The 15,270-nt window shown below is 41.0% G+C and overlaps 1 protein-coding gene across 15 annotated transcripts in view; it reads right to left on the bottom strand.

Moving 5' to 3' along the window:
* The window catches only part of P4HA2 (prolyl 4-hydroxylase subunit alpha 2), a 31,163-nt gene extending 16,146 nt beyond the window's left edge, over positions 1-15,017 (bottom strand). For 2 of the 15 annotated variants that reach the window (XM_026063268.1, XM_026063279.1), the window contains exons 1-4: positions 4,692-5,349; positions 3,707-3,803; positions 2,622-2,773; positions 990-1,127 (exon numbers count right to left, since the gene is read on the bottom strand). In XM_026063268.1, coding sequence (XP_025919053.1) covers positions 990-1,127; positions 2,622-2,773; positions 3,707-3,803; positions 4,692-4,845 — 541 coding nt within the window. In that variant the 5' untranslated portion in view covers positions 4,846-5,349. Of the gene's footprint in view, positions 1-989; positions 1,128-2,621; positions 2,774-3,706; positions 3,804-4,691; positions 5,512-6,121; positions 6,222-13,314; positions 13,426-14,449 lie in introns of those variants that run through there. The other 13 variants (XM_026063280.1, XM_026063276.1, XM_026063277.1 and 10 more) reach the window with 13 other exon arrangements.
* Positions 15,018-15,270: the final 253 nt, after the last annotated feature.

Raw genomic sequence — 15,270 nt, 5'->3', positions numbered from 1 at the left:
GCTGACTTTGCTGAACCTAAGAATTAACAGAGTTAGATGATTGGAGAAGCCTGGCCATATGTAGAGCTAGCTAAAAATACTTTTTTGCTTTTTACTGGAGATTTTAATAAGGAACATGTTTGTGCATAAGCTTCTTACTGATTGTTATTTACAGACAAACTAGGTATCCAATTAACTGTTTCACTGTGCACAGATTCCTGCTTGCTCCAGCTAAGCAGATGCACAGGTAAATGAGTTTTAGAATTAAAGTTTGTTGTTAATCACCTATGGGTAACAACTACAACTGTGTGTTGTGAAGTCGTCTGCCCACACTACTATTTGTTGCTAACAAATCTCTTATAAGCAGAAATAATAAACGTTTACCTGGGCTCAGCTGCCAAAACATTGAAGCATTACAAAATATCTATATAGATTCCAAAACACCTTTCTGTGGCATATACTGTCAGCCCTCATTTCACAGATGAGGAACAGAGGCAAAGCGATTCAACCAAAGCCCCACTGGAAGACCAGAGGGAAGAAACAGAGTCACACTTCCTAAGAGCCAGCACAGCAACATATTGTGAAGCATTCTTTTTTCCCTTGGATTGCAAGTTCTCTGGGACATGAAGTGCCCATTTTACTTGCTTACACTGTAACCAGTACAGTGAAGACTACAGCAGCTAGCACAAGAAAGTTTGTCTTCGGTATTAGTAATTAGTGAAAATGGCATTTTCTTTTTAGAGCAATAAAAAAATAAAATAAAAAGCTACTTGAACTGGTCACTGCAGACTATGGCTGCCTGGCCTGGGTGGAAAAAACCTGGAGGTTGTTCTCAAATATTCAGATAGATACATCCAAGTGTCTAAATCTCAGATTTTTAGTTCCATGGCTCTTGGATGCTTCATCACTACTGAAAGAGGACTTTGAAGGAGAGTAGATAAACATCTCAGAAGCGCCAGGATGCTGCCACCTCCTTTTCTGAAGGGCAGAGGGGACCCTTGTGCAATTACCTGGTAAGTTACCTCGAGAGAGAGTCTCAGGATCCAGTTTGTATGTGTCCTGCAGGCGCATCAGAGCCTTTGCAGCTCCAGTCTCATCTTCCTCAGTTGGAAAAAACTGACGCTGAATTGTGAGATTTGCAATAAAGCCTTTGCATTAAAAGGGAAAGAAGTTGTTACTGCCAGAGTTTGAATGAATTAAGAACACACACAATATCAGATAAAGTAGATGTTCCCTCTCTTATGTTAGTTTTTGGAAGAATAAGAATCAGAGTCTAGGTTTAAACATAGAGCCTCACATCAGGCCCTTGAGTTATATAAACATTGCTTTCCACCCCATTTTAAAGAATTACAGCTCAGAAAAGAAAAAGGCAAGAGAAATAACTAAAAACGCAATTTTCTTGTGCTGCAGTTACTGAAGTATAATGCGAATCTAATAATCTTCAGTTTCCTGTAATGTCTTTCCAGCATGAAAACTTAACAGCTTCCCTCAGTTCTCCTTTTGCAATATCCACAGAGACAACTGCAGATCATGGCATTCCACAATGATTTCTGCTCCGCACTCCACCAACCTGTTAAGCCATAAGTGATCTGAGTCTCAGCTCAGGGGACACAGACCCTGAGCCAGGATCCCCTACGCAGGATTTTAAAGGGCTTGTTATCTGGTAAGAGGCTTTTAAACCTAGCAACTAAAAGAACAGGTCACATGAAGAAATAAAATTAAATGTACTATGCAAATAAATCAAGGTTGTATAACAGGTTAGGGGGCAGGGGAGAGAACAGCTGAAGGAAGAAAACATCTGCTATTTCCAGTCACATGGCAAACAGACTTCTCAAAGGAAGTTTTTATAAAAAGAATTAAAGACAGAGATACTCCATAGAATTGTCTATTCCAAAACACACTGAAAATCTTGGCTGGAAAAAAACCTTGAAATCATGCAGGGTGTTCTGCATGAAATATTCCCTCTTCCCCATTACTTTCAAAGGGTCCAGTAAAAATAAGTGTGCATTAAAAATATGCTTAATGAAGCAGGATTCAGGCATACAGACATTTTGACAATATGATGCAAGAGGAAGGATTAGTAATGGAAACATTTGTTTTAGAAGGACAGGTTTATAGATAACAGGATAATATAGCAATTGTATCAACAGATACACCACAACATCTGCCAACTGTTAATGCTGGAGCTGATAGGAATTCCTTTACCAACACAGTACAGGTGCCGGAACAAAGTGGTCAAAAAACAATTGGTGAGGGAAGAAGCAGATTGGGAACATAGATGGATGAACTTTAATTAAAGGAACATAAAACTCAAGACAAGGCATGAAACAATAGTCGCCAACACAGCTGAACATTTGGGGATATCCTAGCCTCCCCTCCAAGGCAGCACAGCCAAACAACATGTTACCAATCTTAGACACATTACAACTTCTTTGAGTCTTGACTCAGAAGCGTCTGAGTGGCAACCACCACTCATAGGTAACCACTAAACAAGAAGCCAGTCATTAGTTTAAGTTTCAAATGGACTTGGCAACAGCATTTAAACCACAATTAAGTTTACAGCTTTCCAGAATACAAGGAGGGGAAGTAACTGTGTTGTAAGGCTACCTCCTACCAACATTTTCTTCCCTGAAACTCCTTACCATTTGTTGTGTCCTGAAGAACTAGGTTTTCTAATTCCAGCCAATCAGTATTTAAACGCTTCACCAGTTTATATGCGTTTACGGGATGTGCCAGATATCCTTCTGGATCAGAGGCTGATTTGCTAGTCAGTACATCCATTTTTTCAGCCCAGCTGGAAAAAGAAGCATATGCCTCAGTCTGAGACCAATTTACAAATGCATATCTTCCATATTAAGTCATCCTAATTACCCAGCTAGAACCAATTTATTGCTCCTTTTGCCATTATAACCAGCTGTTGAGCTTTCAACTTCACAAGAATAAAGTGAAGTACAACTGATTTTTTAATCACAACTTTAAAATAGTAGACAGGGAAATAAATTAAAAACTTACTACAGTAGAAATACATCTCACCTGCAATGAGCCTTAGCCACCAATTTTCAGCATATTGCAGTTTGGAAAATAAAGATAAGATATACAGCGCACAATCACTGCAAGTGCCATTTATTCATCTAAGAGTAACAATACAAACCTATATGTAACCCTGATAGCTTGTTAGCTTTATGGAAACCAGACCCAAAGCTTTGATTTTTTTCAGACTGAAAAATGCTCAGTGGCCATAGAACAACAATAGCAGAGCTGTCCATTGACAAGAACACTGTCATTCAACTTCAAACTAGTATTAGGAAACTTTGTGCTCTGCATTATAGGATATCTGAACTGCCATTTATGCTACTAGTGCTACAGTGATAATTTCTTCTGCTCCCTTCCATACTATCCCTTATCAGGAAGGGTCTTCTACACAGAGTGTTTGTGATGGTACAAGGACAGGGAAAGAAGCAGAAAAAGCCCAGCAAGTGCAAATTACTAAAGGAGCAGAGAATTTAAAAATATATATATTTCTGAAGCAGGGACCCCTCTCTGCAGTTCTACTGGAGGAAATTACAACCATGTTATTGTTACCTATGGTCCTACTTTGTGATTGTCTATGAGGAAGTATTAACCAGATCCAGTGACAGAGATGGCAACAAGAAGGCGTTGTGTAAATCAGCATAATGGATTAGCCATTTTGTTAGGCGTCTTGGTTAATGCAATCCTCTCCCCCTACCTTTTAATCTGAGAGAGCTTGGATTCTTCTGCTCGGATATATTCCTTTAAAGACTGCACCAAGTCTTTCTCTGCATAAATCAGGTCTGTCATTTGACCTAAAAATGGGAAATGAGGAAATGTTAATCAGAGCTAAAACAAGAAATCACTTTCCAACAGCACAGAAGACCAGCCTCAGGTGCTTTAGGGCTATTAAAGCCACCACAAAGAACAGACAAACTAAGGTTCAGAGCACGGGTGTTTTTTAATGTTTGTAAGCCACAAAGCTATTATACATGCCGATCTGGCATTCAAATGCTTCAAGTGGCTTTTAAAAAAATCTCAACCTTAATAGCCCATGAAGTAGCTTTGCTACGACCTTTTTACCATCTTCGAATTACTTTTAATATTGCAGTTACATAAAATGCAATCAATGGAAGGGTTTGACATTAATACAGCTAAAGTCAAAGCAATGGAAGATTCAAATAGTTGCCATAGTATCTGTTCCACATGTGGATACAGATTAGGTCACACCAGTGATTTATTAGTTTAACCACTGGCATCACTTAAAATTACAGCTTTTCAACATGGTAACTGTGGAAACACAGCCTAACATTAAAGTACAGAGGAATTTCAGACTAATGTTTGTAGACTAACATGCAAAATCTCTCCCAATTAATATTAGTTGAAACTGCTAGTATATCAATCCAAATTACTATAAGAAACTTTGCTTTTCACAGACCAAACACTGAATGATCCAAAGAGATTCAGAAACACAGCAACAGATTTGTTTTCAGCATTCCAAAGTAATTATTAATGAGGCATAATGAAGCAGATGGAAGTCAGCAGGCTGCTCTATTTTCAGTCTATCCCCTAAGGTAAGTTTCAGGAATGAGTAAGTGTAAACAGAGAAGATGGTGACTCATGGCATCTGTGTACAAAACCCTACCTTTAACTTACAGGAAAGAGACAATCAAATAATGCACGTCTAGGTAAGTGTTACTTGCCAGCTCTGCAGTGAGGGTAGCGCATGCTGGGGGTCAGCAGCGAGCAACATTCTTTGCCCTGACTGAGAGGTTCCACAGAGAGGCAGATACACCGAGGTACCTTCCACTGAGAGACAGGTACAAAATAAACCACCGGAACTTTGAGTTTTGCCATTACAAAAATACAGCTCCACTAAGCTCTGGAGGACAGGCAGATGTAGTTAATGAATCTGTATTATCTTTAGGAGGGGCGCTCCCCACACTGTTTCACAGGAAAGCACTAGCTCTGAAGTCACAACAGAATTCAGTTTGTCTTCATATTTTTAGAATCTACCACAATCACAAACAATTGTATCACAGCTGTTAGAACACAAGAACTAAAACATCAAAATAATTTTCAGGATTTAAGATAATTCTATGTAATTCTCTGGGATTTACTGAAGCCTTATACAACATCCACAGGGTAAAAGGGATATTAATTTTTCATTCCCATGCCTAACCCTAGCTTTTATTGAGCATAACAGATTTCAGCTTCTGCGAAAGAAAGGACTTCACATTTTTATCACTAAGTTTTCTCCATGAATCAGCAGGTTTTGGATTATGCTTTTAATATAAGCTTTGCACAAAACATCTCTGCCGTGCTCATGACAAAGTCAGGTGCACAGTTCTTAATAAAATCAGAAATTGTGCGTCTTATTTTATTCAGAGCCCCCAGAGAAATTTGCACCATGTTGGTCATAACATGCTAAGATACTGAACTGCAAAAACATTCCACTGATGCAAGATCTGAATTGCCATTCAGAGAGACCTGGAGAGGCTGGAGAGTTGGGCATGGAACCTCATGCAGTTCAACAAAGGCAAGTGCAGGTGAGGCCCTGGTGAGGCCACATCTGGAGTACTGTGTCCAGTTCTGGGCTCCCCAGTACAAGAGAGACATGGAGCTACCGGAGAGAGTCCAGCAAAGGGCTACAAAGATGATTAGGGGACTGGAGCACCTCTCCTACGAGGAAAGGCTGMGAGAGCTGGGCCTGTTTAGCCTGGCAACAGGCACAAACCAAAACACAGGAWGTTCCAYCTGAAYATGAGGAAARACTTCTTCCCTGTGAGGGTGACAGAGCACTGGAGCAGGTTGCCCAGAGAGGTTGTGGAGTCTCCTTCTCTGGAGATATTCAAAACCCGCCTGGACGCGATCCTGTGCAACGTGCTCTAGGTGACCCTGCCTGAGCAGGGGGGTTGGACTAGATGATCTCCAGAGGTCCCTGCCAACCTCAACCATTCTGTGATTCTGTGATCTGCAACACAGAATAACATCGAGGATGCAGAAAAGTAACTTTTCCTAATGGGGATAGTATTTGATAGGGCTGTATGAACAAAGTCATATGCTTCAACTGTAAACTTTTAAAGAGTTTTGGCAACTGTATTAGCTACATTATCACAACATTGTTCATTACCTATAGAGGTGAAAAACTCAGCTTCTGTTTGCCAGAACAAGCAAATACAGGTCAAGAGCACCAATTGCAGCCAGGGCTTCATCTTCCAGATGGCTCTAACCTGTAACGTATTATAAGGAAGAGGAGGGGTGGACAGAATTAACAGATTTGTGTGTGGCAAGGGGAGAACCACATATACACACACACACACCCCCACCAACAAGGTATTAATCATCACCTTCAGTCAAATTGCTCACAAAAAATCAATTAGGTCCTTGAAATACTGAGCTCTAATCAGTGAAAAATCTAAGTAATTCCTTTCGCAAAATTAGTTCTGTCATTTAGAACTGTCCCACCTGATATCTGGTTCTATACATTTCAGTAAAGGGAGCTTAATGAGACCCTAGACACATAACAAGGGCATTACAGTCAGCAGTACTTAAGATTTCTGTTCATTCACTACAATAAGATCAACACTTAAAGCTTCATGAACGCCAGCACTCAGCTTTGCCCATAAGGTGTCTTGGCTACTTACCCTCTTAACACCCATCTGCACACTACAGATGCTATTCCATGTGACAAGTGCACACACTAAGGCCCAGAAAACTACATTACAGATGCCTCAGTATTGTGCAATATTTAAGATACATATAGCAACAAAAAGTTGTTTCCAATCAAGAAGTTAGGGAGGCTTTCCCACTAGTGAGATATAGTGGGAAGGAAGTACTTCAAGAAAATTGCATCTCTCAAAGCTTTAGCAAACATTAACAATTATTTGGTCAGGAGCAGAGTTCAGTAATGCCTGGAACGGATTCAGGTCCAAGTGTTGTGCTGAGATCCAGTTACACCAAGATCTTAAAAAAACCCCAAGAGATCAGAAACAAAGACAACCATTCCTAACAAAATCCAGTCTGCAGATGATTTAATTAGCTCTCTCCACTTGGTATTCCAATGTAAGTAGCTACAGCTAACTGGAAATGCTTGGTTTTGCTCTCTTAGAACGAACAAGAGAACTAGACTGATGCCACTATAATTTGTTACAACAGCATTCAGTGAAAAAATACACTGGCACATTTAACACTAGGTGGAAATTCACAGCCACATGCATTTAATTCCTCATTACTGAGCTCAAGGGAGCAGAAGAGAGAAAGAGATAACTATGTCTTGTCAACACTGGCAAGCATTCTGGTGCCGTAAGGGCAGACCAGCACGCTGAGGCAGTCTGCATGGAGACACCTATGTCTACATCATCTGTAGCTTGGCAGGCAGGGGGTAACTCAAGACCTCATTTAGTCTAGTTCCCTGGACTGAACATCCCCACCCATGCACATGGTTTGGAATTGTATGCAGGTCCAATCACTGGCTCAGAGTTTTCCTTGAATGCATTTAGCAAGCACTAGAAGCAAAGCCCCTGGGTTAGTTTCCTCACAAGGGAATGTAGTTTGCACGCCCCAAAAACCAAGCCAATATGCAGCAAGCGATGAGGACTAGAAGGTTCAAATAAAAAGCACATGTAAAGTCTACTGGAACATTAATGAAACATCCATGAAGCACTACTGCAGTTGCAAGATGTTTTAAAACAAAGTAGAAGTAAAAAACACATAAGGGAGAATGTCAGAGGAGTCATCATGCTCAAAGATGTGCTCCTATAACACTTAAACTAATAAAAAACTCCCACAGTAGGGGTTTTTTTTGTTGTTGTTGTTTTAAGATTGGTCTCTTCAAAATTAATGCTAAAGTAAAACAAACACAGCATGACTGTCTTTTTTGGTTTTATAAAAGATAGCATACACTTTCTCTAGTAATTTCAACAAATTTCATTTAACATAGCCCACGCAGAAGTATTGAGCCCTCAAAATTAGTCTTCCACTTAGCTTTTCCATGGGTGCAGCCCAATACCTTCCACTTCACATAATTATAGCTGGAAAATAAGACTATACAAAGCTGTACTATCTTCCAATAACAATAATAAAAATCCTAAATTATGGTAAGTTAGACTCAGCATGCTAGGAAATTCGGTTATATAAAAACTTTCTAGGAACACAAATAGTGAAAAACACAAGTAAAGAAGAAATAGCATTTTGCAGAGTAGAATTGACAGCAAAGTTGGAAAAGTAGAAAGTTTCCAGCTCTACTTACTCAGAATGCATTGTCCCAGCATATTGGCCTCCGGGCACAGAGTCTTTATGATTTTTGTATTTCAAAGGCTGTGCCCATTTAGAAACAGATTTTTGAAATGGAGACAGAAAGCAGCCTGTTACAACTCAGAACACATGACACAGGGCACGGACAGGATAGAGAGCCTGAGCAGGCAGGTGGAGAAGATTGTAAATAGTTGACAAGTGTGGTAAGGGAAAGAGCGTCCATACAGCAGAGCTCTATGGAAGCTTTAATTCTTCTGGGATATCCGACAGCCAGGACTGCCTCTTCCACCAAATTCATGAGGAGTCTGCACTGCACTTGGACCTAGAGGTCAGCCCACAGCTCACTCGGGGGCTGCCTGTTCACTGAGCAGGAGCAGCCACCACAGCCAGCCTTCACATGCAAACGCTGCTACTCAACATACGTGAAGGCTAGCATAGCACCCACACACAGCGTCAAAAGAGAAGACAATTGCTCATTTTAATCCAAGAAGCAGTAATTCCTTTTTCTTACCCATTATAATTGAGTACACTCTTTGGTGGCTGGAAATAACTATTAACAACTTGCTCCTACTCAAAATACAGTAAGCAGCACAAAATTATTTGAGACAAAAGGGAATCACTTAAACTTGCTGAGAAACAGGGGAGAAGGGAAGGGCAAACGGACAGAACATCCTGGAGTTTCAAGCAATACAATAAGTGAGACGGTATTAAAATAAGATAATTCTGTGACAATTCTAGCTCATTGTTCCCTTGGGTTCCACACACCTGCCTGCACAACATGAAACAGAAGATGGCAGGTAGATGCTGTTTTTTCCTTCTGGGTTTTTCAAGCACACAGCCTGATAAGCACTCTGACCCTCTGCCAAGCTCCTAGGTGCCATGAAAATAAACAGCAAAAACACTGTCAATAAAACCACTATTAAGAAGAGTTACAAATAGCTCTATTTTTTTGCCATATATCACATTGTGAGATAAAGTTTAAATTGTCTTGCTTGCTTTAAAAATCTACATGAGAAATCAGAAACATTTACTGCAACAGTGTGCAAGTATGAATAAGCAAGAAAACGTCTCGTAGCATCATAATGCCTTCCCTTCCCCCCTTCAAGCCATGTATTCCCAAACTGCTCGTTTAAGTCAGTTCAAAGCTGTACAAGGGTAACATGAGAATTGAGTAAAGCTGAATGAATAGTACTATGCAGAGGTCTGCCAGCACTAAAAGCCACAATAAGCGATATAGCAGAAAGCACAGCAAGTCAAGAGCATTCAAATAGTACATAGATTTAAGGATATTAAGCCACCACTGTCCATCTGCATAATCTGTTCTTCTTTCATGAAGCAGTATTTTGGATGCACTAGACAAAGCTTGGCAAAATAATTACAAGGGAATTTTCCAGTTAAAACACCATGATTCTACATTCTCCTTGCACCTCCCCACCATATTCTCTCATGGCTCAGGATATCTGCCAAGAAGAACATTTACTACAGCTAGCAGCTTGTCTTTATAGCAGATCTTTAACAGCTTTGCCATCCTACTCAGATTTACTTGAGTCAATAAACAGAAACTCTCAGCAAACAGAGAAATCGGCTCTTGCTTGAACGAGCAGGACACCTGGCTGTAGGGTTTTCAGATTGTTTATACACATTCTTTTCACAGCTGTTACTCAGAAAACCAGCATGAATAATGAATTACAAGAGAATGAGCATAATGTTATAACCACATTTCTGGAGAGTGTAAGCATGTGCGAGCACCCACCCCATTGCAGATAAACCATCTGCTAACAAAGAGGGGAAAGAGGCAGAAGAGACATTAGCACCTCCTACCTCAATAACTGAGATTAAAACAAATGATTATAAATCCAATATGTTTTATTCAAACAGAGAATGAAAAAACCTTACTTGTACAGAAATGCCTAAGCCCTGCAGAAAATAAATCTGTGTAGGATAAATACTGCCTACCTTCCTGGCTTTTTCTCAATAGCATCTTTAGAAGACGAACATGTCATGCTGGACAGGTAAAATTAGGATTTCCTTTTATTTGAGGATAGCTACATCCTCTGCAATAGACTTGGAGAAAACTTGTAAGGGTCCATTAGGCTCAGTTTCAGCCTTGGGCTTATAAGAAAAGCCCCATGCAAGAACTGAGAGCAGGCAGTTCACACACTGCTCTATGCCGAGGTTATAAGATGTCCCAGGACAACAATTTTACTCTCCTGACCTGTTCAGCTGCATTAAGTGTTGTCCACACAAAGATCAGCGCAGCACGTTCCTCTTAGAGGAGCGCTTATACCACTGCCTTACCTGTGGTACTGTTCTCACTCTAGCAAGAAACTATTCCAGTAACACTGCTTGAGCTGAACTTTGCTGCATACCATAACATATATTGATTGCTTTGCTCCTTTCCTTCCCGAATGTCCCCAGCTAGCAGGGCTGAAAAGCCAACCAAATGCATATTGTACAAACATTTCACTACTTTAGGAGCTAAAGACCTCAATGAATCACTGCTCCTGCTGGAAAGAGTGCTGTCAGACTTCAGAAAGCACTGGCAGAAGGAAAAAGACTCTAAACAAAGTAGACAAGGATGGAATTTTATCCAAAAGTTAAAAGACTGAATTCTTTATTTAATAATCCTTCTAAAAGCTCTTGTTCAGTAAGATTAAAAACATGGATCTGACCTAAAAAGTAAAGTTATTTACATGTCTACCAGGCCTATCAGTTTTTCCCCATCCCGTATTTCATAACCAGTCATGGGGGTTCAAGCCAGCTTCCATGAGAGCCAAAAGAAAGGCCTTCTTCAAGTCAGATGAGGAAACTTATCCGTTACTCATCCTACCCCTTCTGATCAAACAGGCTGCCTTGTTCTCTTTTGTAGGCCACAGAAGAGGAGTGTGACCCTCACAGAGCCTTCCTTCAGGCAGGAGGCAGCAAACCCACCTGCAATACTTGTCCCCCATCCCTTGGGAGTAGTGGAGCCATTAGGCTGGATTTCACAGTAAGCCAAAGCCAGAGGCACTGAAGAACATGAATGCCTTCTCCTCCTCCTTCACACCCAAGAGACTCCCAGCAAATTTTAGTCAGTTGGTACAACAGTGCATTATAAGGAAATTTGTAACAGAAGAACAGCAAGAATGGAACCTAAATAGGCAGTGGCAGTCCCATAACCACACTTTGCTACAGAGAAATAAAGTTTGTGAAACAAAATATCTTGCAACAAGATACTGTCAAAATCTGATTATATTATTTCTTTGAATTACACAGTAAATCAGCACTGCATAACTACTTTCAAGCTGATGACACAAATACAGGTTACAATTTGGCTCTTCCAGCGTGTGCCAATGCTTAAAATCTACCTAGAAAACCCCAGTTAAAATAGCTGCTTCCGCATTGTATCTAAATTTAAAGTCTTGCAGAATAATCTAACAAACAAATCACTGTTACAAAGTCACCTCTGGCCACAGATTGGCTCTTGGTGTACACATCAGAGTTGAGGTTCATATGGCAGGCTCTGAAGAACGGTCTATTCTTATAGAAACAGCAGTTTGAGGTTGGGCTCTTGGATGAGCCAAGTCTATTAGTGGTTTCTCCAAATGCCAGTGCTTTCTACCCACTGTCTCGTCACTTGCAGAAGCAGCAAGAAGTACTGAACTGACTGCATGGCTGACTTCACCTCCTTTCCAAGATTCCCAAAACCCAAGATTCCCAGGCATTGTTTCCTTTCAATATTAGGTGCCTCAACACATATGAGTTCTTCTCCCTTATGCATCAAATAACTGCTTCCCAGCTCCTTCCCCCAGGACACTTCAGATTTACAGCTTAAACCAATGTATGCCTACATCACTGCCTTTCTTGCCAAAGCACTTGATGTGCATCTGAAAAGAATTATAATTGTCTAACAACTAATAAAACATGATTGTATTTTTCAAGGCAGGCCAAAAGACAAAAGTTGTTTGCTTGCACGCATTAACAAGGAAGCAGTACTTTTAGTAAAATTTGGGTGTTCCCTCTAATGCAAAATGGATCTTGTTATCCTTAGTTATATAACTTTAGAAACTATAAGCATCTGGATTAGCTCCCAACAGTTTTTCTAAAAGCATAAAAAACCACACAACTAACTTTGGCACTGTGACAGAAAATTCATGCTAATCTAAGGCACAGCAAATCTTCCTGCATCTTACTCARCTTCATATGGAATGAGCTTACTGATACTGCAATCCAGTGTTAAATCCCACCCTATTAGTGAAGATAGGCCAGCAGGATTGCACGCTTTGTCATTTCCTGCTGGAGTTTGTTCTTCATCATTGAAATTTAGGTCGAGTTTTACTGCGCAGAGCCTAGAATTTTAGCATATCAAGAGCTTCAGATAAGCTTCCATATGCTCATGCAATGTTAAAAGCAATCTCAGTGTTGAGAAACAAGTTTTACATAAAACAGGTCTACTCTATTTCTTTCAATTGACATTAGAAATTGAGTTAAAGTCGAGATACCATCTCAAAGGTTTGGGGGTTGAATCTATTCTAACATCACTCTAGAATGTGCCTCCAAACATGCTTTACATTCTCAAGTATATAGAAAACTATATACAAAAAAAAAAAATCAGAACTAGTCATAGGAAAAATATCCATCTACATGTTTATAGCTTGCTCCCTTGGAAGTTTGCCAATATAACAGCATGGAAATAATAAACAGGCTGGACCACTGACTTAAACCTAGAATGAAAACCTCCTTATCCTAAAGGGTAAATCATGTTCCCTCTACTGTTACTGGCTTTGAAATAAACCATCATACTCTGGGCTTGTACTTCCTGCCCTAAAGAGCTACATTACAAAAAAAAAAAAAAAAAAAAAAAAAAAAAAAAAAAAAAAAAAAAAAAAAAAAAAAAAAAAAAAAAAAAAAAAAAAAAAAAAAAAAAACCACACACACCAAGAAACTAAGGTATACAAACAAGAAGTAAAATTCTCATCTGTTAGTGTCAGAGCAACACCAGTTAAATAATTAAATATGTTAAATGTTAAATAATTTCCAGACTACAGTATAAGAGTAGCAGTTATTAGTTGCTGTATATTTACAACATACCTGGGGGATTATCTCCTAGGTCCTTAATGTCCGAAAGCCAAAGTATTGACCTGTTGAAGACGGCTGTGGTGTCCTTTCAGCTCAACTTCGTCCTCACAAAGCACCTATAAACTTAAGAGGCAAGAAGCTTTAGGTAAAATGCCTTCTGGGAAAAACCTGCCTTGAATACTTACTATTGAGGAACATGCGTGACTACTGGCTACAAATACTGCATACTACAAAGCCAAGCAGCTCAACAGCTTTCTTCCAAGATAAGGACATTCCTTGCTGTTTAAAGCAAAGTTATTCCTGTCTGGCCTCAAAGGCATGTTTCACACTACCACAGCGTAGCACACTATTGTCCCCCAGTTGGGCTGTGGTAACCTCCTAGGTACTGTTTTTAGGTTTCACACTGCCAACCTTAGACTGTGTTTACACAAGCCTTTTTTTAAAAAAGCTTAAAACTACTGCATTGTACTGAACATTCACAATTGTCTATGTTCCGGCTTATCACCACAGACCAACCAACAGGCAGGAACTCAACTGCACATCTGTGTTTTACATAGAAAAAAGTAAAAACATTTTTCAGAAAAAGAGAAATCAGGTTAAAACAAGAAGCTGGGTAAGGGTGAAAGAAGGTTTACCTATACTGAAACATTAAAATGAACTGGAAGTTATTTTAAATAATGTCAATGGTTCTGACTATCCCTAGGGATGCAGATTTATTTCAGGATAAGAATGGTAACTCTGAAGTGATTCAGGAACCTTCCAGGCACAGACAACCCAGTTGTTATCATTCAGAGCTCAGACAAGTTACTGCACAGCACCTGAGCTGCTATAGTGGTCCATGCACACACTCCAACTCTTAATCCATCAAAGATGGTTGTAGAACAAGTGAGTTTTGAACTCCTTCATATGAAGTTTAAGTCAATATTTGCTTTATCTGAAAGCTACAGCAGACTGCTAACACACAGTCCGTTAAAGCAACTCACACACAGTAATTTTTCTAAGCTCTGTGATAATACCAGTCATATTTAAACTCAAAGGTAAGGAAATAAGGAATCAGCCCTTCCACTTTTTAGGAGTGAACCTTTATTACAGAGCTAGGTGGGGGGGGGGGGTTTGGGGGGGGGCACAAGAGAAGGAAAAATCATACTTTTGTTAACAAGTGGTTGGTTTGGATTTTTGCAGGGAACTTGAACCTCTTCCTGGCTTAGGCCACCGACCGGAGACAGAGGAAGTGCCAGAGCAGCTACAGCAAGCGACAACCACACAGGAACAGCGGTCAGACTCTCACTTGCTAACTCCAGAGCTAAACTCAGTAATTAGCAGCTGAATTATGGTTGTTGCTCAGAAAGGCATCTGGTCATGATTTACAGACACACTAAGCAACGCAGAAGGCGCCTTTTGGAAGCTGGTCGACTATTTAATCACTCTTGTTTAAAACGGGAACTCAGTTTCCAGGCAGTGCTGAACTACAGCTTTGCTCTCGCTGTCAAAACAACCCTCTGGCCCGATATTCAACTCCCTCAGGAGCTCGCAGGTCACCTTCTCTCTCTCGGAGAGCTGGCAGCTGCCTCCTGCGTTTTTTCTGAGGGAAAGGCCAGGCTTGCTGTTCGCGTCTCCCCGCTCCGCACAACCCCCTCCGGGAGAGCAGCTGCCGGCTGCTGCCCCCTGCCGCAGCGCCGGGGCCGCTCCGCAGGCGAGTCCCGTCCCGCCGGGGGCTGCCGGAGCGGAGCGGGCTGCGGATTAGCGCCCACCTAACCCCAAAAAACAGCGTCGCGCGTACGCGCTTCACCCGACGGCGGCCACCTCGGCCCGAAAGCCCCTCAGAAAGGACGGGTCTGCGACGCGACAGGGTCCCTAGGGGAAAGCCTGAGGGCAGCGGGAGGCACCGCCGGCTCCGAGAGCACCACACGGCCGCCGCCCCCCCCGGGGGGCTCTGCCGCGGCCCCCCCTCCGCCCCGGGGCTGCGCC

The sequence above is a fragment of the Apteryx rowi genome, unplaced genomic scaffold (genome assembly GCF_003343035.1).
Source record: "Apteryx rowi isolate R43461 unplaced genomic scaffold, aptRow1 scaffold_2, whole genome shotgun sequence".
NCBI classification, from domain to species: Eukaryota; Metazoa; Chordata; class Aves; order Apterygiformes; family Apterygidae; genus Apteryx; species Apteryx rowi.
Note: the sequence above shows the minus strand (reverse complement) of the source record. Positions and strands in the feature narration are given on the sequence as shown.